Source organism: Monodelphis domestica, chromosome 4, assembly GCF_027887165.1.
Source record: "Monodelphis domestica isolate mMonDom1 chromosome 4, mMonDom1.pri, whole genome shotgun sequence".
NCBI classification, from domain to species: Eukaryota; Metazoa; Chordata; class Mammalia; order Didelphimorphia; family Didelphidae; genus Monodelphis; species Monodelphis domestica.
In genome coordinates this window covers 338,361,347-338,387,694 of record NC_077230.1, presented here as the reverse complement: position 1 = coordinate 338,387,694, position 26,348 = coordinate 338,361,347, and the positions used below count along the sequence as shown (strand labels likewise).

The following is a 26,348-nucleotide window of genomic DNA, read 5'->3' as shown; positions in this document are numbered from 1 at the left end:
TTCCTATTTGAAAAATGGGGACAATGTCACCTATAGTGCTTACCTGCTAAGGCTGTACAGGACTAAATAAAATGATGGACTTTATAAACGTCCCTTACTTTAAATTAGGATTTACATGCCAGCTCTTATTACGTGATTGTGGTCCTCTCTGACAGATGCTGCAAATGGACAATGAATCAGGCCCAAAATTGAACAGGAAGAAAAAAGCAGGTTGGATAGCTTGGCAAGAACCATGAGGTTCTTTTAATGAAGCCAAGCTTCTCCCTGAAATAAAGGTTCATTTTTAAAAACACTAATATTTTCTTGCCCAGTTGCTAGTCATGGAGTGCTCTGATCTCCAAAGAACTGAAATTGAGCACAACCTAAAGGACAATGGAGAAGGGCCTGAGCGGGCTGCAACACATTGGGTATGGATAATTATAAAGGAGAACCAGTTCAAAGGATGCCACTCAGGAAATTGATCTTGAAAAAGACAGACAGATAGCATGGACAGAATGAGTGATGACTGACAGACAGCCGGCACGCTTCATGGTTAGCCTTGAAGCTGTCAGGAGAAATCAAGGCAAGTCCCCAGCATGTCAGGTAGACTTCCTATTGTCATTTATGTGAGAAAATGAACCATAGTGGGCCCAGGATGGGAAGGTATGGTTGGGCTGTCATCCAAATCACTGGTGAGGATACCCGTATCAGTAGGATAAAAACTCCTTTTGGGTTCTTAAGTAAAAGGGAAAAAAAACATAATTGTGCCACCTGTCTTTTAGGGATACTAGTAGGAAAAGAGATTTGCTGTTAAAGATAAATTTATTGATATCTTTCACTAAGTGGGAGTTGCTTTTGAAAATAAGTTTTATCAATATCTTTCATTTTTATAGTGTCTAAATTTATCCCTGAATCTCTTCCTTTCCTGGCCCTTTGCTTAGAACAAAGAATTTTTTAAAAAAGAGGGGGAAAAATCAGCAAAGCCAATCAATGCACTAAAAAAAAACTATGGTGATGTGCCATGATTCCCACCTGTAGACCATTCTCATCTCAAGCTCTGCAAAGAGGTGGGCTGGGGAGGGAGGAGTTGTCTTCTCATATCTCATCTATAGGGCCAAGCTTAAGCTTCATAATTTTGGGCCCTGCATTGGTTTTTAGTTTAGTTTTATTATTATTATTGGCTGGCAAATTACAATGCTGACTTATAATAAGATTAGCTGTCTGTATGAAAGTAATAGATCTTTTGTTCTTGAACTTCTGTCTACCTGTATCCTTTTCCTCTACCTCCTACCTTGTATATGTGCACACAATCTTTAGGAACCAAATAATAAATGTTTGTCAAATTAAATTTAAATATTAAGACTTTCTATTTATCCCTACATATACTTTCCCTGTAGTTCTCCCTCTCCTGTTTGAATCATGAAAGGTAATAAAGCCGGCACCCCTTCAGCAAGAAGAAAGAGAAAGGAATGCTGGATATGTTAGCTTTTATATGGCACCAAGAGACTGAGAAGCAATGGACCATCCTACTCTCCTTGCCTAAGGAAGTAGCAGTCTGGGTGGCCATGAAAATGGGCAGGAATGTGAGGGGACACTGAAAAGGCAGGAAAGGATAAGTGGTTTGAAAAATGAGCTTTATCTGCAGAGAAAATCTGGCCAAGAGAAGGCATGGTGAAAAAAAAGAGGGATCTCTTCCAGAAGGGTCCTCACCTTTGGGATTGTTAGTTCTTTTGGAGATTTACCTACCTCTTGGGACTAATCATTTATTCATTCAAATATCTCTGTTTTGTTTTCTTCCCAAAATAAGTTGAACTGTGTTTTTGTAAGTGGGGAATTGGTCTTGGTACATTAGAAAGCAGAGTGCATATGTTGTCCCAAGGTTCCCAGGTAGAAGCAATGAGGCAGGATCAAGAATGTATTTCCCATCCTCAAAGTGCTCATAGACTCTTTGGATCATGAAAGTGTCGATACAGAGGTTACATAGCCATAATGATAATTGTGAATTGCATAGGAGACACTTAATGATGACTGACTGAATATTGACCTCCTTGATGTCCCACACTATATAAAGAGAGGAGGAAGGCAAAAATAGATTCAAGGGGAAAAGGCATTAGAAAGGGAAGGAACTTCAGATTTACAAGAATCTTCCAACCCATTTTTCTATAGCATATCTCATAGAAGCCTGTCTTTTAGTCAATCAATCAATCAATCAACATTTATTAAGTGCCTACTCTATTCAAGTTACTATGCTGAGTGCTGGAGATACATAGACAAAAGTCAGATGACTGTTGCCCTCAGTGAGCTTTGATTCTAAGGGGGATGGGTGGGAAGAAACAAGTAGCATCTCTCTAAGTATAAATAGAAAATGAATACAAGGTTACTGATCTTTTATTTTTTAAAAAGACTTTTTAGTGAAAAGAGAATGCTACTTTTTGAGGTAGCTCATTCCACACTGAAAGAGCACTAGTTGGGAAATCTTCTGGACATCAACCTTAAATCTTCCTTTTTTTTATATTCCAACCATTTCTCCTAAACAGTGACACTGATTTTTTTGAGGGGTTGTAGCTGCTGCTGGTATTGGGAGAGGAGAAAAGTTTACTTAAACTGGGGGGAGTCAGTCACTTCGTGAGTTGTTACTGATGACTCCTTTGTGTTGACTCAGAGCAGATAAGGACCTTAAAGACGAATTAGCTTGGGGCAACGAGGCGGCTCAGTGGAGAGAGAGCCAGGGCAGGAGATGGGAGGTCCTGGGTTCAAATATGAACTCAGATATTGCCTAGCTGTGTGACCCTAGTCAAGTCACTTAACCCCAATTACCTAGCCCTTAATGCCCTTCTGCTTTGAAATCAAGATTTGGTATTGATTCTGTGCAAATAGAAATTTGATACATCTGAACGACATCTATTCAGCATCCTTTTCAGTTACATCCTCACCTGGCATCCTTATGTTTGGGAGATAAATTTGTTGGAAACCCCATCTTGGCGGCTTCTGTGGAGCTCTGCACGCTCTCCCAGGTGTGCAGTCTGGGAAGCTTTTCTCTTTTACGGAGGCTATTCTTTCCTGCGCTTCCAGTTATTACCATTAAATCTCATAAAAAATAATACTTGGAGTATCTGGACATTATTTTTAATCTTACAATTCCAAAACAGAAGGGCTTTAAAAAGTAAAAATAATAATAACAAAAGATGAATTGGCTCACTGAAGAAAGCCATCCTTAGCCCTATGGCCAGGGCAAGAAGGCTTCCCGAATGAGGTGGGCTTCAGAAGAAAAATCTGGCTTCTTTGTCTCACCCTTCACCAGGGTTCTCGATAACATCAGCTCACACCTCATCGCTGGGTTTTGCTGTTTAATGCAGGGTGTGTTGATTCAGGACGGTTTCATTACGGCTCGTTCACTGAGCCAAACAGCACTCCACTCCGCTCAGTGAAAAGAGAGCTTGCTTCTCTAAGGGGATGAGACAGTCCACCAGCAGTGCTGCCAACTGGAGAAGCCGCAGCTTCGAGGCCGCCTTGTCGATGGACCACTAAGTACTCATCTGTTGCTTTCTTGTTATGAACCTAAGTGGTTTGAGGTGCATTTTAGTTAAACTTGTAACTACCATTCAGTAAACAGCAATCAAAGCAGCCAGCACTGAGGTTATAATCCTGTGATTTGATTATGGGTGGGTGGTGGGACTCATTCCCAACATCCTTAATTTATGGGAGTTACTCGGCTTAACGCTACCCACTAAGTAGCAGTAAAGGAATAGAAACCTGACTCCAGACCTGGGCTCTTTCTACTTGCCAAGATGTGGAGTCTTCGCATCAAAAGGACGCTGCTGGGGCAGCTAGGTGGCTCAGTGGATAGAGAGGCAGGATGAAAGATGGGAAGTCCTGGGTTCAAAATTGACTTCAGCCACTTCCTAAGTGTGTAACCTTGGGGAAATTGTTTAATCCCCATTGCCTAGCCCTTCCTACTCTTCGGCCTTGGGACTGGTACTCAGTATTGATTCTAAAACAGAAGGTGAGTTTAAGAAAAAAGAAGGGACATTGCTGCCTTGAACGCTGGCCTTATGGTGAGGTCGCCAAGAATCACACGGGCTTAGGAAGGCAGGAGAGTTTTCCTGCCACTGTGGGGACAGCTGATGAAAAGGGACTGAGTTGGGAGATGGAGTGTTTGTGCCTGAACAACAAACAGCAAGGAGGCCAATTTCACTGGATCAAAGAGAACATGCTAGAGAGAAAGATATGAGAAGGTGGAAAAAGGTAGAAATGGGCCACGTGGGGGAGGACTTTACAAGTCGAAGAGAAAACTAAACATTTGATCTTGGAGGTAGCCACTGTAGTTTGCAGAATACTGGGGTGACGGGGCCAGAGCTATGCTTTAGGAAAATTAATCAGGCAAAGGAGTGAAGGATGGATTGGAGTGGACAGAGATTTAAGGCAAAGAGACCAACCAGTAAACTGTTGCAATATATTGTCCAGGCACGAGGGGATGAAGGCCTGTGGCTGTCTGGAAGCGTGCAGAGATGATGTGAAGGTAGATATTTGAAAGGATTGTGGTGTACTAGAATATAAAGAAAGTTGGGAGATGGGAAGATTTGGGGTGGGGGAAAACATCAAGTTTTGCTTTGGACATGTAGATTTTGAGATGCTTTTGGGACATCCAGGCTGAGGTACCCAAAGGGAAGCTGGTGATATCAGATAGGTGCTCTGGAGAAGGGAAGCTATCCATCCATCCATCCATCTATCTATCTATCTATCTATCTATCTATCTATCTATCTATCTATCTATCTCTTTCTATCTTCCCCTAGCCTCCTGGTACACTCTCTCTCTCTCCCTCCCTCCCTCCCTCCCTCCCTCCCTCCCTCTCCCTCTCTCTCTCTCTCTCTCTCTCTCTCTCTCTCTCTCTCTCTCTCTCTCTCTCTCTCTCCTTCTCACATCTCTCTCTCTATTTCTCTCTCTCTCTACTTCCTACTTCTCTCCCTCTCTCTCATCTACATCTCTCTCTTTCTCTATTTCTCTCTCTCTACTTCCTACTTCTCTCTCACCTATCTCTCTACTTCCTACTTCTCTCTCTCTCACCTACATCTCTCTTTCTCTCTCTCTACTTCCTACTTCTCTCACCTACATCTCTCTCTATTTCTCTCTCTACTTCCTACTTGTATCTCACCTACATCTCTCTCTATTTCTCTCTCTCTACTTCCTATTTCTCTCTCTCACCTATATTTCTCTCTCTCTACTTTCTACTTCTCTCCCTCTCTCTCTCACCTACATCTCTCTCTATTTCTCTCTCTCCTTCCTACTTCTCTCTCTCTCTCACCTACATCTCTCTCTCTTTCTCTCTCTCTACTTCCTATTTCTCTCTCTCACCTATATTTCTCTCTCTCTCCTTTCTACTTCTCTCCCTCTCTCTCTCACCTACATCTCTCTCTATTTCTCTCTCTCCTTCCTACTTCTCTCTCTCTCTCTCACCTACATCTCTCTTTTTCTCTATTTCTCTCTCTCTACTTCCTATTTCTCTCTCTCTCTCCATCTCACAAGGGGATTACATTCTATTCAGTCAGTCATCACTGAGTGTCTATAATGCAATTATCACTATAGCTATGTAACTCTTGTATCAGACACTTTCATGATCCAAACGGCCTGTGAACATTTTTGGGGTGAGAGTATGGGTGTGGGTAGGAAATAACACCCATAAGAGTAACTGCAAATGTAAGCAAAGTGAATGCAAAGTTATTTGGGTGGGTGAGAATAGAGAGAGCCTGGCAGTTGAGAGAATCGGCAAAGGCTTTTTGTAGGAAGTGGAACGTGGACTAAGCTTTGAAGGAAGATAGAGTTTATTAGGGGTGAAGGGGAAGAGGGGGTACATTTAAGGAGGCATAGAGGATAGCCTACACAATATTCCTGAAGCTGAGAAATGCCAAATTTAGGGAACAACTGTCAGATCTATAAAGAAAGGCTGGGGAAAAACAAACAAACTATGACCTCTGGCAGGGGATGTCCCCTCTCAAAACTGTTTTCTCTTTTATTTAAATAGGGAAGATGATGATTTGGGTCAGAGGATTGCAGATGGAAGCCCTGAGCAGACCTCTGAGTTCATGGGGCCCAACTCCTCCATTTCACAGATGAGGAGACTAAGGTCTAAAGTTAAATGATTTATCCAGGGCCATACAGGATATAGATGGCTGAGAGAGGAGTGGGACTCTGATCCTGGGACTTCTGCTACCCTGATGGCTGCATTTATGAGAAACAAATAAGATGAGACCTCAAGAAAACTGCACTGAATTCAGCGTGACTAATTTTCACATTATTTCAATCAGGAGTTAGAGATGAAGGGGACCATCTGACAAGCTTTGGTCCAGCCTCTTGCTCATTATAGTCAGTTAAGATGAGGCACGAAGATAAGGGCTTATACAAGAGAACACCAGTAATAGTCATATGGGTTGAGATCTGTACTCCCAAAACACGTCTTCTCTCTCCCTGGCCCCAGGGAGCGCCATTTCTAGGCCCCAGACTTTATCTTCCTATCAGGCAACATGCACCCATCTACTGAGCATCATCGGGATCTGTGCAGAGGAGGAATAGGCCTTGGGGCTCTAAAAGCAATCCCCTTCTAATGGCTGTGTTGTCTCCTTTTATGAGGCCAAGCAAAGAATACTTAGTAATCTCACACAAAAAAACATAATGGCATCCAGCGGAAGCTACGTAATTTCATCAAGGATTAACAATGCAATAGACAGCTATACACCAGACATAAATTAGCTTCATCGCTACATAATGAACAATAGCAAGTCTACACCACTTTAAGAGGGCTGTTTATTATAAGGCCATAAACAGAGCAATATAAAAGGAATTATTTACGTGGCCCGGCACATCTGTGTTTGCAATCATGCCCTTATACATGCTTAACAAAGAAGGATAAAAGCTGATCTGAGCCTGGGTGTAGACTCAATTATCCAAGTCAAGGAAGGTAGAGATGGACCAGTAACTAGAATCCATAATAAACCATTTCAGCCTCTTTCCCTAGCAGACCCTGGACCACAGTATCACAGAATCATGAAATACTGGAGTGAGAAGGCACATTAGCATGTAGACTGTTAAAAATGTGAAGGATCTTGGAAGTGGCACGGTCCAACCAATCTAATTTTACAGATAAGGAAACTGAGACCCAGAGAGAAGTAATTCCTGATGGTCATTTTAACTAACCAATGTCTTACTAGGACTTTAACGGTGAACTCCTGAAAATGTCCCAAGGATCTTTCCACATCCCACAACAATAATAAATACAACATTATTATATTGTATTTATAACATAAAAATAATATCTTCTTTTAACTAACCAATGTCTTACTAGGACTTTAACGGTGAACTCCTGAAAATGTCCCAAGGATCTTTCCACATCCCATAACAATAATAAATACAACATTATTATATTGTATTTATAACATAAAAATAATATCTTCTTTTAACTAACCAATGTCTTACTAGGACTTTAACGGTGAACTCCTGAAAATATCCCAAGGATCTTTCCACATCCCACAACAATAATAAATACAACATTATTATATTGTATTTATAACATAAAAATAATATCTTCTTTTAACTAACCAATGTCTTACTAGGACTTTAATGGTGAACTCCTGAAAATGTCCCAAGGATCTTTCCACATCCCTATAACATTATTATATTGTATTTATAACATAAAAATAATCTTATTTTAACTAACCAGTGTCTTACTAGGACTTTAATGGTGAACTCCTGAAAATATCCCAAGGATCTTTCCACATCCCACAACAATAATAAATATAACATTATTATATTGTATTTATAACATTAAATAATATCTTATATTTATTTATATAATTTAATATAATTTATAATATAACAATAATAAATACAAAATAAATTCCTGGTCAATAGAAAATACAAGCATGAGCTGATAGACATTTCACCTCATGTAAAGCGTCGCTTCCTTTCCTAAAAGCATCTTCTCCAGAGGAGACACAGAAATCTGCCATCAGATATGGCCCTGACCAGAGAAGTTCAGATTTCTCTGCTCCCTTATGCCAGAGCCAGTTCATTCCTGAGTTTTATTTGGCCAAAGACTAGACCAATTTCCCACTCAGGGAACCAGACTTCTCCAGGTTTGTTCATTGGTTTGACTGTATACAATTTGCCTAAGGAACCCAGAGAGATACTAAAGAAAGTCAGAAGGAAGAAGGTCAATCCAGAACTCACGTAGGAGATGGGAATTTTCCTGCATCCATAGTTCTGAGCAAATACGCCCAAGTTCCCTAAAATTTGGAGGATCTGCAGTAACCAACCTTCCAGACTTTCCAAAGGGAAGGAAGCTCAATGAACAGATCATCCACATAGTGTTGCCCCTTCTGATGCTTTTATTTTGGGGCTGGTGGTAATTGACTGCAACTGAGAGAAGCAGCGAGTAAGTGATGATAGCCCTTGTCTAGACATCTGCCCTCTTCCTTAGCAGAAACAATTCCAATTTTTGTTTTGTTTTTGCGTAGGGTACAGATTATGCTGACCCCTACAAGCCTCTATGTAGGATTATAGATGAAGAACTAGAAGGGAATCTCAGTGGTCATCTTGTCCAACCCTCTCATTTTACAGATGAATCACAGAAGCCTCCAAATGATCTCCTCTCAGGGGTAGGATTTGAATCCATAACCTCTGACTCCAGCACTACAACTCTTTCCACGGTCCTGCCTCTTGTACTTGTTCTGAGGGACTACTACACTCTTGGGTTTTTTTTTTTATGACCCAAGTTCACCCCACCATAGCAGGTAAGGGTTGGAGCTAAAGGACAGAAAGCAAAGGAAAAGGCAAGAAGCAAAGATCATGGAGGATGGGGCTGCAGTAACATCTTATTACCAACGTGCAAAGCTTGTAAGCCAGAATACTCCGGAAAGACCCTGCCCCACCTCCTACCTCCGCCATGCAGATTCACACTCACCGATGGAACAGTCGTGTCCAGTCCAATTGGGATCACAGCTGCAGAGTCCCGTGTCAGGAAGGAAGGTTCCGTGGCCCGAGCACTGGTCCAAACACGTGGCCCGTGGCGTCTCGCAGCTGGTTCCGCCCCAGCCAACGGAGCAGTGGCACTCACCTCGGACACAGACGCCTCGTCCGGAGCAGGTGGGATCCAGGCAATCCACTGCAATGGGAAAGCAAGGAGGACACCAAATGCCACGGTATTCTACTGCAATTCTCATTTTGCTAGAGATTATGACCCGAATCCCTTCCAAAGCACAGGGTTGGGGCCATGGTGCCCCCGTGATCTGGAAAAGCCCTGCCCATTTTTTGGCCCTTCCTTCATGACAGAGAAGGAGTCTGATTCTTTTCTTTTTCTTTTATGGGGTGTTTTACAGAACCTTATTGTAACAGTTGGGTTAAGCATTTGATCACAGGCTAGGTGCAGGTCCACATCAAGATATCTCTGCTTTTCTAGCCTTAGTGTGTCATCTGCTGGTTTTTGCATTCTTTTTGCAAACTTTAATTTTTTACTTATTTTAACTTTAAAAAAGAAATTGCATGTATTTATGGGATTAAAGATAAACTATGCTGATATTGTACAATTGGGTTTCTCCTATTCTGTGATGAAATTCAGCTCATATATATATGTATTTATAATATATACATATTTTTGTGTATGTGTGTGTGCATGTGAACATGATTTATCATAGGATTTGTAATTAGAACCCTTTATTTTATAGGTGACAAAAACGAGGCCGGCAGTATATGTGAAGTAATTTTGCCCAAGATTACATGCTGGTGAGTTAAGCCGCAGGGCTGAGATTCAAGTTCAGTTTCTCTGGACTTATCTCAGAAATGCACCAGCTTATTCAGGCGGGAGATCCCTGAGTAACGTCTTTTGGATGGATGAGAGAAAAAACAGCAGAGAAAAATAAAATGGAGGGAAAAGGAAGAGGCCAGTGGAGAGAATTAAAACAACAACAACAAAAACCAGAAGAAAGAATCTTTTTTCTGGATGTCCCTACGGAGAACAGAATAATTCTTCAAGCGTGACCTCTTGGCCACTCCAGCAATTTTTTGAGGAAAAAATAATAAATGAGTGACCCGTTTCAGATTCTAGAGTCCAGGAAAGAAAATGTGGGCGCATTAAATTACTCTGTTAATTCCCTGGATCCAGTGAGCCGTCCAACTTGACAGCAAAGAACTTAGCAATTACTGTGGTGAGGCATGTGAAGGTATTTGCCTTTCTGTGAGTTCCTGGCCCCCTGCTCTCCGCTGGAGCAACCTTTGAGGATCCTGGGATACTCGGCTGGATGAGTCTATAAATCTCTACTATTAGTGAGCTGGGAGCTAAGGTACCAATTTGAGCAGGAGTCCCCGGGAGCCCCAGCCCCTGGTCTTGCTCAGCCTTAATAAGCACAGAAAGGGCTGGGACACAGGCAAACAGCTTTCTAGGTTCCTAGTAGATGGTTTGAGCAGGGAACAAAGATCACCAAGTTACTGACAAGATGCTACCTCGAGGCAATTAATCATCTTTTCTGAAGGTCGGCTTGGCAATGCGGTGGACAGTGGGGTAGGGAGAGGGGGAGAAGGTTAAGTTTTAAAGAGGGGGGGCTTCCAACTAAAGAGAAGGCAGCTCGAGGGGCTCTCTGCTGCAGTGCCAAGGGTTAGCAGATGGGCCAGGGACAACGGGCACGTGCATGTCAGAACACCCTTTATATCAGAATCTCCAGGGATTTTTTTCATGCTGAAAATGAGACTTTTTGAAAGATTCACTGGTAAAAAAGCTGTCCTAGAGTCTTTAGGGGTACAGCATTGGAGACCATGAAAAGTAAGATTCCCCCTAAAACCTTTCTGTGAATTCCTGGCCCCCTGCTCTCCGCTGAGGATCCTGGGATACTCAGCTGGATGAGTCTATAAATCTCTACTATTAGTGAGCTTTAGAGCAGCTTTAAGGACAATGGTTTAGAACCAAGGGGGTCCAGTAGAACCAGTAAAACATTGTACACAGTAACAGTAATATTGCTTTTGATTTTAGATGGATACTTTTGTGATATTAAAAACAGATTTCTTTGCCTATGCAAGGACTCACTCCCCTGGGTGCAGGGAGACCTTTGACAACCTATGACCTCCGCCAATTACTGACTGGGTGACCCTGGACAAGTTCTAGCCTCTGAGCTATAAAATCTATAAAATGAGGATTCTGGGGATGGGGAAAGTGAAAAGAACACTAGATTGAGGATTAGGGAAGCTCAGTCAGGATCTTAGCCTTTCTACTCAGTTGTGTGAGTCTCAGAAGCTCCTTGAATATCTGAGTCTCAGTTTGCTCATCTATAAAAGTGGGATGGTTAGACTAGTCAGTGCCTTGAGAAGCAGCCAATCAGAATGAACCCTGGATTTCAAGTAGGAAGAGTTTGAAGCAAATACTGCCCCTATATGTTATATGACTTTGGTTAAGTGATTAACCTCTTTGGAGGCATCTTGAAGATCTGATGATCTCTAAGGCGCCTTCTAACTCAATTTAATAAGCATTTTTTTATGCAACTGAGGATGTTTCCAGGTATTCCGCTAGGCCCTGGGAATAGAAAGATAAAAACAAAACAACCCTTATCTTCAAGGAGCTCAGAACCTGTGATCCCATGATCCTTCCAGCCTTGAATTCTATGGAACGACAGTTTGGCCAAAGCCTAGAAGGAAAGGGAAGGGCATGGCTTTGTGGTATGATCCAGTGGGACGGACCTGTTTGGAAGTAATTCTCATTTTCTTTCTCTTGGAAGCTGTGCCAAATGGCCACTTTTCTGCTCTTGAAAGTGGAACTTTTGGCAGCAGTGTGGCCCTTTTTGATAAATCATGCAGCAAGGATCACGGGCCTGCAAACACTACCCTCTCCCCAATGTGCTTCATGCTCCATTGGTCACATAAGTTATTAGGCCCTATTCAGTACCCCAAGAGCCACGTCTCATTTTTCACTGCCAAGGGCCTAAATTTGTTCTTGTCTCCTTCTTTCCTCCCCCCACGTACCCCTCAAAGTCCTGCTGGCACCATCCAGGCCTTATAAAACACAGGGTAGTAAAGTTCAGAACAGAGAGAAGCTAAAACTGCATAAGCTTGTTAGCTGATGTTTTATAAACATCCTTGAACTCACTCAAGGGGGATGAAGTGGGGGCGGAGAAAGAGGGAGCTGCACATGAAAACCCATTATAAACAAGAAAACGCAACCAAGCTGCACCAAAGAAATGGAGAAATAATAGGAAGAATCAATACCAGATGGCCCTACTCAGAAAAGAAATCAAGAAGGAAAAACATTTTTTTCAAAGAAATAATGTAAATCAAAGATTTTTATTAGATTTCTCCCCCACCCCCATAAATAACCCATAGATTTTCCACACTACATTGTTTTAGTTTATTTGTGGCAATATGAATTTTTGTCCTGCTTGTGAACGGCAAGTATAGGGTAGGGGGGAAAATGGCGCACGGGCCACAATGGGAATCTTGTTCTCTTTGTGGCTCTTTCTCAGTGTTTCCACCTGAAGAGAACATGGTGATAAGGGGAAGCAGATGAAAGTCATGAAGCCAGAGGCTCCCTCCACATGTGTCTTGGAGGTAGAAAAAAGTTCATGATTAAAAGGGGCCCATGTGCTTCTATCAGATGCTCACCTGGGATTCCAACTGAAGTTAATGCACCCAAAGAGACATAGACAAAGATACAAATTCTTGGAATTTGTACTTTAGCCCAGCTCCAGGGAATTGGGAATGCTTTTCAGACAATGATTCATCCTCCCCAAACTTTAAGAAGGAGCTGAATGAGAATATTACTCTTTTGCAGTGAAAGAAACAAAAACCATGTTAACCAGTTTATAGGATCCAATAGGAGTAACCAGAGGGACTGGGATAGGAAACTCCTGGCTGAGAAACTCCTGTTCCCAATGCAGGTTGGCATCTTCTCTGGCGTTTTCAGTTCTAGAAGAGCTGTTTATAACCCTGAAAGTCAATTCTGAATAGTCCCTCTGGTAAATCAGGGAGCCCCATCTGTGGAGATTATCAGCTGAACATGGGACCTCAGTTCTCATCCAACACCTTCATTTATAGATAAGGGAAAGAGAGGCCCAGAAATGCTGACTGACCCATGGCAGTTGAGAGTTATGGAAAAATGATTCATTTCCTGAGTGGGAGATTTGAGGATTTGTCCTTTTTGGTCTCCATCAATTCTAAGATTCTCCCTTCTCATAGTCAGTCATCAGGGTAGAGGCCAAAACTCTAAACCTAGAATATGGAGAACCTAATAGCCTTTTCAGTGGGAATCATCACCCGCCAGTTCCTATCAGTTTCTATTCTGCTCTTCTTTGTTTAAGATCTTCCAATGCAATTAATGGAAGGATATCATTTAGATTGAGGAGAGTTCCACAAAGGTGATGGAGCACCTGGAGTATACTGGGTGGAAAAAAAAGAAACCTGAAATTTGGAAGCTTTAGGTTTGAACCACAGCTTCTCCTCTTGCTAGTTATGTAATCATAAACAAGTCCCTTTTGTTTCTCTGAGCCTCCATGTTTTCATCTGTAAAATGGGCATAATACTCTACTTAATGCAGGGGTCCACCATCAAAGCCATCCTATTACCATCGCCATGTCTGCCCCCACAAGCTCAGCAAAGTGGTGGATGCAGGAGAACAGGCTCCAAGAGGAAGAAGGAGTTACAGGCTCTATTACCTTCCTCGCAGCTCTCTCCCTTGTAGCCTGGATTGCAAATGCAGGTCCCCATGATGCAGGTGCCTCGGTTGCTGCAGGCCACATCAATGCACTGGTTAGTGGGCACATCGCACTCAGCACCTTTCCAGCCGCTGTGGCATAGACACCTCCCTTTCATGTACTGTCCGTTTCCACTGCAAAGCACTGGGCAGGAGGCTGTGGAGGAACATGAATGAGGAATGTACCATCAATTCCAGGCTGGCTTTCCCAGAGGAATTTCCCACAGTGCCTCGGGCTCTGGGGGTGGCATCTCATCAGAGCCCACCTGAACGATAGGCCCCTCCAAGTTCTCCCCCCAAGGCAGAATTTCTGCCCTTGGATATGGGACCAACACTGCCTCCCAAGCTAGTGCCCAGTCTCCTTCCTCACTGAGGAATCATGACGTCACTCTGAAATTGACTTCTAGGTCACTTCCTCCCAAGCTGGAGCCACCCCCGCCCCCAACGGAGGAATCCTGATGCCACTCTGAAATTGACTTCTAGGTCACTTCCTCCCAAGCCCCAATGCTTTCCTCTCGGGTCAGAGCATTTTCTCACATGACAACTCTTCAGACTCTAGAGAGCAGCTAGCTGCCTGGCCAATATGGAGCCCTTTGTCCCCTTCTCCTCCTTTCCATTCTTATTCATAACTATTGTCCTTTTCTCCATTCCTGTCATCCCAGGCTCAGTCTGGCTTTGTTCGGGTTGATGGACCCCACTCCCTGCCATGTTCCACTCTCTCTTCTTTGCCCTGGGTTCATCTGGGTCTCCCCTGAGGCCATCTTCCAGCTAGGAAGAGTGAGCATCCTGGAGAGAACCATGGATTCGGGAGAACTGGGGTCTAGCCCTGGGCTTCATGCATGACTGAGGTCAAGTCACCTCACCTCTCTGACCCTCGGTTTCTTCTTCTGTCCAATGGGTCTAAGGATGTTTATAGTTCCTGTCTTGTATGGATGCTATAAGAGAGCCAGATTTTAAACTGTCCCTCCATCCTGTTTGCCTGGCCCTTCCTGCTCTTCTGCCTTGGAACTCATCTTAGTATCCATTCTAAGACAGAAGGGAAGGGCTTTAAAAAAAGTCACTCCTTAGGTATTTATTTATGAAGTTCATCCAATGTGGGAGTTCTAACTGGACAAACAGCAGTGCAACTCCCCTAAAGGAGTTAATCTAATGGGGAAGGGCGTGGCTGGGAAGAAGACAACATCATCATAATTATATTATATCAATTATACTGTATTAATACATTATATTTTCTGTTATATTAATTATATCATACTATATTGTACTATATATTACATTATATTAATTATATAAATTATATTGTATTATTATATTATACTGTATTATATTTTATATTATATTAATTGTACCATACTTTACTATGCTACATTACATTATATCATATTATATTCTCCAGTGTCATATTATATTCTGTTCTCTTTTTATAAATGCATGGTACAATTAGAGAAGCTGTGTATCACTTGAATAGTGTTTGTAAAATCAGAGCTGGATGGGATGGGTTCTAAGGTTTCTCGCAAAGCCAAATCAAGAATCGCATGATCTTCTCTCAGCCTCAGTTGCCTTATCTGTAAAATAGGGCTAATAATGCAACTACTTATTTCTGAGAGTTAGAGAGTGAGGAAAACGCTCTATAAACTCTAAAGTACTATATTAATAGGAGACACTCAGACTGTCACTAGTGTTTTTCCATCACACCAAACCTTGGGCAGCTCTCTCTCAGCTGGCTCCTTCACCTCTGCCCATTTCTGCTCTCCCTTCCCTTCATTCTTCCACAAAAACATCATATATCATTTCCCCTTCTAAGAGGAGCCGTACCCAACTCAGCTCTTTGGAGCATTATCTTTCCATTCTATCTCTTACTCTAAAGGGTTTTGTGATCATCCAGATAGAGGACACTATATAAAAATAAATGATATTGTATTGTGCTCAAAGTGCCCACTATTCTTGCCTTGATACAATAAGGCCATTTTATACATGACTCTTAACTTTAAGTACATATGGGATGAGACAGTAATTCTTGTTAGAAGAAATGACTCTTCTCCACTCCTAAAACATCCTTCCTCCTCGCCCCCAGCCCTCCCCCAACCTTCATTTTTTTGAAGCACTCACAGCTGGTAATCACCCCGCTGTGCCTGGCTGGGCATTGGAAAGCCTGTTTCAGACTATGGGAATATAAACTGCAGGAAAAAACCCAGAGTTTTAGAGCATGAAGGGACATTAGGGCCCACCCTGTCCAAGGCACATTGCTTTATGGATGATGAAACCAAAGCCTAGGAGAGTGATTAGCTCTGTGCCACTCAATGAGAATTAATGCTGAAGTCCATTAGAACCCAAAACAATGCTGATCCCACTTCAACTCTTTTGGCCTCAGTTTCCTTCTCTGTAAAACAAAGGGGTTGGGCTGGATGGTCTCTTTCAACTCTACATTCTGTGTTTTAAAATTTTGCACTCTAGGGGCAGCTCAGTGGCATAGCAGATAGAGTCAGTCCTGGAATTGGGAGGACTTGGGTCCTGATCTCAAACACTGCCTAACTGTGTGACCCTGGGCAAGTCACTTAAAACCCCCATTGCCTAGCCCTTGATGCTCTTCTGTCTTAGAATTCATACTCACTGATAATTTTAGAATTCTTATCACTGATACTTTTAGAATTCATACTCACTGATACTTTTAGAATTCATACTTATCAATACCATAATAGAAGGTAAGGGTTGAAAAAATTTTTATTGGGCACCTAGGGAGCTCAGTGGAATCATTGCCTAGCCCAGTGATGGTGAACCTTTTAGACACTGAGTGCCCAAATTGCAACCCTCACACAGTATGTGAGCCACACCCCCTTACCCCAGACAGGGGAGGGAGGAAGTATCCTATTGGCTGCTAGGCAGAGGGGTGGGGCATGGCACATGGAGAAGGGAAGAGGAGCTGCCCTCTCCAGCATGCTCTGGCACATGTACCATAGGTTTGCCAACACAGGCCTAGTCCTTATTCTTTTACCCAGGAACCAATACTTAATATTGATTCTTTTTTTTTTTTAAACCCTTACCTTCCGTCTTGGAGTCAATACTATGTATTGGCTCCAAGGCTGAGGAGTGGTAAGGGCTAGGCAATAGGGGTCAAGTGACTTGCCCAGGGTCACACAGCTGGGAAGTGTCTGAGGCCAGATTTGAACCTAGGACCTCCCGTCTCTAGGCCTGGCTCTCAATCCACTGAGCTACCCAGCTGCCCCTCTTAATATTGATTCTAAGAAAAAAATAAGGGTTTAAAAAATTCTACATTCTCTATTCTAACAATTTTTGCTCCAATGTCCCTTCAAGATCTAACATCCCATGTTCTAAGGTCCCTTCCAGTTCTTACATTCTGTTTTGTTCCAATGTTCTACCTTCTCAGATTCTTTAATATTTCCATGATTTACTCCTTTTCCTACTTTGAATCAGGAGATCTGGGTTGGATTCCAATCTCTGACATTTACCCATTGTATGATCATGTTGACTTCAGAGGTCCCAGAGAGGGCACCTTCCAAATGTCCACATTTTGCTAGATAAGTTTTGTATCTTTCTCATTCTGGAACGTCCCTCCATTGGGGTGGCTTCCCCCACTGGTGGGTTTATTTGGGGGCCTACATTTTGAGGAGAGATTGATGCCCACCAAACTCCATTCCCCTGTTGGCTCTGCTTCTTGATATTCTGGACTTTGCTACTGCACCTCCATAATGGTATCTTCTTTGTAAGTGCCCCCCCCCCCCGAATGTAAGGTCCTCAAGGGCAGGGGCTGCATTTCTTTTTTGTGTATTTGTATCCACAGCCTTGCTTTGCCTGCTGCCTTCTCAGGGCTGCTATGGGAAAGCAGTGTATATCTTTGAAAGTACTATGGAAGTAGTAGCTCCCTAGCATTTACACAATGCTTTAAGGGACAGCGGGGTGGTACAGTGGATAGTGCCTGGGCTTGGAAAGAGGATTCCTCTTCCCAATTTCAAATCTGGCCTCAGGCTCTGACTAGCTGTGGCACCCTGGGCAAATCACTCAATCTTGTTTGCCTCAGTTTCTTCATCTGTAAAATGAATCAGCAAACCACTCTAGTATCTTTGCCAAGAAAATCCCCATACAAGCCATGAAGAGTCCAAAGTGATTAAACAATTTAAGGTTCACAAATATCTCATTTTATCCTCACAATGACCCTGGGAAATAAGAGATATATTAGCTCCTATTAGATACTGATTGTCCCCATTTTATAAATGAAGAAACTGAGGAAGACAGTGGTGAACTGATTTGCCCAGTTACACAGCTAGTATATATCTGAGGCTGGATTTGAACTCAGATCTTCCTCACTTCAAGTTCAATCATCTATCCACTGTGCTACCTCATAGACTGTGGAATGGGAGATATCAATAAAGAAAACTAACTATAGATTCAGCTTGAGGCAATATGGTTTCATAGAAAGCTCTTTGCTTCTGGGACTCCACTTGCCTTGCCCCGAGGGGCTGCTTAACATTGGACAAATCACTTGTCGGCCTTTGGCCTCATCTTCCTCAACACGCTTGTATGGTCCACCTCAGAGGACTGCTGTGAGGAAAGTGCTTTGTACCCTGTAAATACGGGAGCGAGCATTTCTTATCACGTATTTATTCTCTGGGTCATCTTAGAGAACATTCACTTGTGCAAGATACACATTGGAGAGGAGCAGGGGTAGAGAGAAGAGCGGGGTATGCAAAAAACCAAAGAGCCTTCTGTCATTTTTTCAATTGAGTGTGCTCAAGTTGTCATCTACCCAGTGAATAATGGGGCCCGCTGGCTCTGAAAAGAGGGAGCACAGAGGCCCTCCCCGCAGCGGGACAGAGAATAATCACTGTGAGCTGCTCAGACCACACGAGGAGAGAGCAGGACTCGCATGCTTCCTGATGAGAGCCCATCACTCAGCCCAGGATCACATAAACTGTCTGCCTGGGGAGAGAGCGAGGCAGCTTTTCAAGGGCAGTCCCTTAGTTTCCAGGAAATCCAAGGCTGCTTCATCCACCTATTTATGGATGACAAAGACCCTGAGAAAGGACTTAAAGACCCTTTGGATGATGACCCTCAGAGAGAAGACTTAAAAACTCTCTGGATGATGACCCTCAGAGAGGACTTAAAGAACCTCTGGAGGATGACTCTCAGAGAGGACTTAAAGAACCTCTGGAGGATGACCCTCATCAAGGACTTAAAGACTCTCTGGATGATGACCCTCAGGAAGGAGACTTAAAGAACCTCTGGAGGATGACTTTCAGAGAGGACTTAAAGACTCTCTGGAAATGACCCTCCAGAGAGGACTTAAAGAACCTCTGGATGATAACTGTCAGAGAGGACTTAAAGACTCTCTGGAAATGACCCTCCAGAGAGGACTTAAAGAACCTCTGGATGATGACCCTCAGAGAGGACTTAAAGACTCTCTGGAAATGACCCTCCAGAGAGGACTTAAAGAACCTCTGGAGGATGACCCTCATCAAGGACTTAAAGACTCTCTGGATGATGACCCTCAGGAAGGAGACTTAAAGAACCTCTGGAGGATGACTTTCAGAGAGGACTTAAAGACTCTCTGGAAATGACCCTCCAGAGAGGACTTAAAGAACCTCTGGATGATGACTCTCAGGAAGAAGACTTAAAGAACCTCTGGATGATGACTCTCAGAGAGGACTTAAAGAACCTCTGGAGGATGACTCTCAGAGAGGACTTAAAGATCCTCTGGATGGTGACCCTCAGAGAGGACTTAAAGAACCTCTGAAGGATGACTCTCAGGAAGAAGACTTAAAGAACCTCTGGAGGATGACTCTCAGAGAGGATTTAAAGACACTCTGGATGACCACCTGGAGAAGGACTTAAAGACCCTCTGGATGACCACTCAGAGAGAGATCTAAAACCATAACAATAATTGAACAGGCACCTCCCATCATGACACCCCTGTTGTTGGCAAGTCCTTACCTTGCAACTTGCCCAATGTGTACCCAAGCTTTGTCCTCTGACACTGCCAATGCCTTAAAACCCTTAACAACTCAAGCCTAGACTATTATAATAGTCTGCTGGTTGGCCTCCCTGCCTCAAATCTCTTTCTACTCTGGTCCATCTTCCACATAGCTATCAAATTGATCTTTCTTTAAAAATGTTTTTTGTGTGTTTGTTTGTTTAAAACCTTAATCTTCTGCCTTAGAACCAATATCAAGTGGTAAAGGCTGGGAACAAAGGTTAAAGTGACTTGTCTAAGAAGTGTCTAAGGCCAAATTTGAACCCAGGATCTCCCCTCTCTTGATCTGGCTCTCTATTTACTAAGCCACTTAGCTGCCCCCAAATTGGTAGTCTGACCATGGTACCCCTCTCTTTTCCATTCAATAAACTCCATTTACTTCCCTATTATTCCCTTTTACTTCTAGGCTCCCTATTACTTCCAGGTTTGAATATAAAACCTTCAGTTTGGATTTTAAAACCCTTTATAACATGGCTCCTTCCTACCTTTCTGGGCTTCTTACAGCTTAATTCCTTTCCACATACTCTATGATTCTCTGATTTTTGTTAGCCTTCTTTGATTTTCTCCTCTCAAGGAAGAGAAGAATTTTGTTCATTGTGGATGCCGGACAATTGTCCTCCTAAGTGATGGCCTAGGGGGCTTGGAGCACAATCTTATAAGTAGTATTAATGGTGGAAATAGAATACTCACCCTTTATGGGCTATTATCCATTTCCCACAAATGAAGGAACCAGGCCTGAGAGGATTAAGTGATTGTCCCAAGGCCACGGAACAAGGAGAAGGGACAGGACCGAAGCCAGGGCTCCTGATCTTGAGTTCAAGGGTCTTTCCAGTAGGGGAAATACTGTACATATTTCTTTTGATTTACTTTGGGACCACATTTTTATAACAGAATTAGGCGTTAAAACAAAGGTGACTCAGTGGATGGAGTGCCAGGTCTGGAGTCAGGAAGACTCATCGTCCTGAGTTCAAATTTGTTGCAGACATTTACTAGTTGGGCAATTCATTTAATCTCTATTTGCCTTAATTTCTCTATCTGTAAAGTAGAGACATATAGGAGGAGAAAATGGCAAATGACTCCAGTATATATGCCAAGAAAAACCCTTGGACAAAGTCCATTGGGGTTCACATAGAATTACGCATGACCATGACTAAACAAAGTTTTTATATGTGTGTGCATGTACGTGTGCACGTGTCTTTCTACACCACATGTGTACGTGTGTACAAATATATGCCTTTTACACACATGTGTTTGTAGGGATACTGCAATGTATTCATTGTGTTCATATGTACCTGCCTTGCATGTATACACACATATATGTATTTGTATGTGGATACACATTTATTCCCTCTACATACACACAACACACCGTATGTATACACCTATATAGGCATTTATAGATATGTGTTTGTATGCACACACATATTCATTCATTTACTTATTTGTCAGGGAGGGAGCCCAGAGGTTTCTCCATTTGAATGTGACAATGACTAGACCCAACTACTAGTATGGTTCTGGGCATTTTGTTAGTGTTGATAAGTACTTGTTGATTCGAATTTAGTTTAAGGGATAATTGTTCAGTCCCACCTGAACTTCCCTGACCCCATTTGGGGTTTTCTTGGCAGAGATACTGGAGTGGTTTCCCATTTTCTTCTCCAGCTCATTTTACAGATGAGGAAACTGAGGCAAAGAAGTGACGTGCCCAGGATCACCCCGCTAGTGTTTGAGGCTGGATTTGAACACAGAAAGATTACTCCACTGTGCCATCTAGTTGACCCAAGTGGATAGATTTCCTGGGAAACATAGAATGTCAGAGCTAGAAAAGATCGGACAACATAAACTTTTAAACTGGAAAGGGACCTAAAAAATGCAGCATATTAGAACTGGAAGGGACTTTATCACTCATTACATTAAAGCTGGAAAGGGCTTTAGACTAGAATATCATTCCTTTTCTGGCAGAGAAGTGATGGATTCAGAGTATGGTCTATGAATGAATGAATGTGTATGTGTGTGTATATATATAAACATATATATTTTTTTTTGACCCAAGGGGGGAGTATGTTTTTGTGGATAATGCATTTGTGTTAGAAAACCTTTTTTTTTCCAAATGGGGGAGGGTTGGAAGGAGAGAAAATATATTTTTTTAATTGAAAAAAATTAAAGTTTGAAAAGGTCCAAAACGTTGAAATGAGGAATGTTAGAACTGAGAACTAAAGAATTTCTCAGAATCCTTCACTTTACAGAAGAAGAAAATTTAGTTCTCATTTCCAGTCAGAAACTCTTTCTCTACCACCAGGCCTGTTAACTAAAACAGTGGGAAATACAGAGTTTGGGCCTAAGAAGGCTACAGGAAAGAGGAATGGGAAGAGATTCTTAGCATACAAGCATTTCTTTTATTTACCAAATTGCCCCAATAGCTCTAATATTGATTATAATAATAATTATTATTATTCTGATTCCTATTATTATCATTACAGATTTAGGATACAAATGTATTCCTTGAAAAGTGTATATAAATCTATTTTTTCTCATTCTAAAAGCACTAGTCATCTCACTTAAGGCAAAGAGGCTTTATTTTATAAAGGAAAGAATAATTCCACCATAGATCATTCTATATATCTGATTCTTGTATATGGAGAGAAGAATCATTTATTAAGCACCTACTACTATATGGAAGTCCTATGTGATGAGTGTTTTACAAATATTACTTCATATGATTCAAAGGTAGTAGGCATTTGGAGCAATTTTGAAATAATGCCCAGAAAACGAACGGATTTCAGTTTTACCGCGGAATCTCAAAGGAGCATCAGGTCGTTTTGTCCCCAACATCAAGGAGGCAGGTGGGAACCTCTAGTATCTGTTTTCAAAAGTAGAGCTGGTCCCTGCTTGGGGGAACATGGGAATAAATAGCCAAACTACAGTCTGAATCCTTACCTCTGCCACAGTCTGGACCCAAGAAACCAAGGAAACAATGGCAAGTCCCAGATATGCAATCCCCATTCCCGTAGCAGTTGCTTGGACAATTATCCACAGATTCTGGAGGAAAGATAAAAGAAAAGAGAATCAAATCACAAAAAAATCAGAGGAAACCTCACAGTGAATCACAAGACGTAAACGCTTCAAAAGTAGCCTCTTATAGTTCATGCCCTTCATTATCCAAAACTCTGGAGTCCAGAGAAAGAAGGTGGTTGCCTTGAGTTCACACAGCACGTCACTGGCAGAGCTTCCAAGTCTTTTTGTTCTTCTAGATGATGCTTCTACTAGGGATCAAGCCTTAGGATTCTTAGCATACGAGCATTTCTTTTATTTACCAAATTGCCCCAACAGCTCTAATATTGATTATAATAATAATTATTATTATTTCAATTCCTATTATTATCATTACAGATTTAGGATATAAATGTATTCCTTGAAAAGTGTATATAAATCTATTTTTTTTCATTCCAATCTCATTCTAAAACACTAGTTTTAGACTAAAAAACTAGTCATCTCATTTAAGGCAAAGAGGCTTTATTTTATAAAGGAAAGAATAATTCCACCATAGATCATTCTGTATATCTGATTCTCGTATATGGAGGGTGCTGTTAATTTTGTATACTGTTTACAGGTTCCCTGAATCAAAGGATCTTAAGAAGGACCTAAAAGACTGCTTAATCCAACCTTCCACCCCATGACAGAATGCCCTCTTGAGCTTCCATGACAAGCGGTTACACAGCCTTTGTTCGGTTATCTCTAGAGGAAACCTTGAAATGTACTAGAGCATTATGGATTGGTTCTGATAAATTGGAAATACGTTTTTATATGGAATGAAAATCTGGCCCCACTGCTTCTGCTTTCACTTTTGGGGGAACATACAGAAACGTGGCCCTCATTTATGCAGATTCTTATTTTTATTAGGCAAAAGCAATTCAATTTTCTTAAAAAAAAAAACCCTCACCTTCTGTCTTAGAATCAATACTACGTATTGGTTCCAAGGCAGAAGAGTAGTAAGGGTTAGTGACTTGCCCAGGGTCACACAGCTAGGAAGTATCTAGGGCCAGATTTGAACCCAGGACCTCCCATCTCTAGGTCTGGCTCTCAATCCACTGAGCTCCCCAGCTGCCCCCAAAAGCAATTTAGTTTTAAAAGACTTTGAAGTTTGTAAAGTTACTTTATATGGTTACTCCTATGCTGCCTCAAAGGAATGCAGAAAATCTACACCATTTTTCCTGACCTCTGGAAGCTTACAGCCAAGATGGAGTTCTTCCTGTTTGATTTTTTTAGTTGTGTCTGCCTCTGTGACCCCATTTAGAGTATTCTTGGCAAAGATACTGGAATAGTTTGCCATTTCCTTCTCGAGCTCATTTTACAGATAAGGAAATTGAGGCAAACTGGTGAAGTGACTTCCCCAGGGTCACCTGTCAGTAACTATCTGAGGCTAGATTTGAACTCAGGAAGCTGAGTCTCTCCAACTCCAGGCCTGGCACTCTATCTACTGCATCACCCAACTGCCCAAGACAGAGAGATGGCATATATAATTAGATAGCAACTAATTAAAAACACCACAGGACAGTTCCAGTAACAATAATCTGTTGATAAGTAATAACGATAAGATTATCATCATCATCATTATTATTATTCTAGCTAGCATTTATCTAACACTAAGGTTTGTAAAGTGTTATACATATTATCTCATTTGAATCTTTCAGCAATCTTGGAGATAGATGTAATACTTCAGTTTCCTAATTTATAAAATGGGAATAATAATACTTATTCCCATTTTATAAATTAGGAAACTGAGGCATACAGAGGGTAAATTAGTTGGTCAATAAATATTTACGAAGTTCCAGGCATTGCTAAGGGAAGGGGGAACAAAGAAAGGCAAAAGACAGTATCTGCCCTCAAGGAATTTACTGTCTAATAAGGGAGCCAAAATGTAACAATTCGTGCATAAACAAGGTAGTTAGTGGCACAGTGGATAGAGGGCCAAGCCCTAAGATTCATTTTCCAGAGTTCAAATCTGGCTGCAGACACTTACTAGATGTGAGGCTCTCGCCAAATTAAGTCACTTGGCCTTTTTTGCCTCAGTCTTCTTAAGGAAATGGCAAACCATTGCAGTATCCTCGCCAAGAAAACTCCAAATAGGGTCAGACATGACTTAAAATTGACTAAAACCACAACAACGTACAAATGAACTCTACACAGGATAAATGGGAAATAATCAACTGAGGGGAGGCGCAAGCATTAAGAGAGGTTTGGAATGTCTTCTTATAAAAGCTGAGATTTTATTTCAAATTTGAAGGAAGTCAGGAAGCAAGAAGGCAAAGATAAGGAGAGAGAGCATCCACTGACAGCTAGAGAAAATGCCTTGGAGCCAAGAGATGGCGAGTCTGATTTGTGGGCCGCCAGGAAGGAGGTTTGATCCTTGAAAATGAAGTTAACTGATTGCTGGCCACAAGCCTGGCAGTCCTGCTCAATACAGGAATTAAGTACAATTGAACCTTCCTAATAAGGAATTTGTATAATTCCTCAAAGTTGTGGAAGAAGAACAGACAAGATCGGGCAACTATTGGCTTTGGGAGGCAGCGCGGGAGAAGGAAGATGGTATGAATGATATGGCTACGACCTCTTTGAAGCCCTCATCACTTCTGTTGATATAATAGTTTCCTAATTGGTCATTCCCCTCTCCAATTCATCCTCCACACCGCTATCAAATTGATATCCTTAAAATAAAGTCTGGTCATGCTATTCTCTGGTTCAAGAAATGTTAGGGTCTCCCAATGACTTCTAGTATGAAATAAGAAAGTTCTTCATAATCTGGTCCCTGCCTGTCTCTCCAAGCTCGGGTCTATTTCTCTTATATCCCCTGTTCTGTGTTCTAGACAAATTGCCTGCTCTCTTATTCCTTGTGCATGACATTCCATCTGACTTAATGCCTCTGTGTACACGCCTCCCCCCCCCCCCCCCCCCCGCCCAATGCATCCCTTCCTCCTCCCCTAGAATCTCTCAAAGACTTCAGGGAAGAAAATTGTGCTTTTTCCTGCAGGTCCCATCCTTGCTAATGTTCTCTGGTACTGCCCGCCTCCTACGCAACATTGCTACTTACTTTTCATATATTTGTGTTTATTTATTCGTGTTCATTTCAGTTCTCCTCCAATTCAGATTCTAGTGGGTGGAGTCGGTTTTGCACCCATCTTCCTAGAATTTAGCCCGTACAGTACCTAGCAAACGCAGAGTAGGTACCTAATAAATGCTTCTTGCCTGAACCAAGGAAGAGTCAAGGAGGATTTCAAGTCTATCTCCTCTGCAACGCTGCCTTCTCCATTTGAGTCTTATTCATCTCTCAGCGAGCAAAATACCGCATATTTTGCAGTATATCTTAATAAATGTTGGGTAAATGAATGAATAAATAATAAGTTTAGTATCATCTTTTAGGAGCTCATTTGACAGCTATTTAAAATGAATCAGGTCCCAGTGGAGAGCAGATTCCCATTTGGGGGAGCAGGGTAGACCGAAGGGTTGAAATGAATGAATTCCGAGGTCGCTTTCACTAGGAGAAGCTGAGATTCTAATAATGCTTTACTCTGCTGCCAAACAAGACATCCTTGATTATGGCTGAGGCCACTTCAAGACACTTTGTTTCCACCTTGTTTTCTATTCTTCAAACTGCCATTGCTTTAACAAAA

The 26,348-nt window shown here is 42.0% G+C and overlaps 1 protein-coding gene across 1 annotated transcript in view; it reads right to left on the bottom strand.

Moving 5' to 3' along the window:
• Positions 1–26,348, bottom strand: part of TENM4 (teneurin transmembrane protein 4) — a 749,441-nt gene that overhangs the window by 235,784 nt on the left and 487,309 nt on the right. Inside the window, exons 10-12 of the mRNA XM_056826133.1 lie at positions 22,618–22,719; positions 13,660–13,854; positions 8,934–9,134 (exon numbers count right to left, since the gene is read on the bottom strand). Of these exons, the coding sequence (XP_056682111.1) occupies positions 8,934–9,134; positions 13,660–13,854; positions 22,618–22,719 (498 nt within the window). The remainder of the gene's footprint in view (positions 1–8,933; positions 9,135–13,659; positions 13,855–22,617; positions 22,720–26,348) is intronic.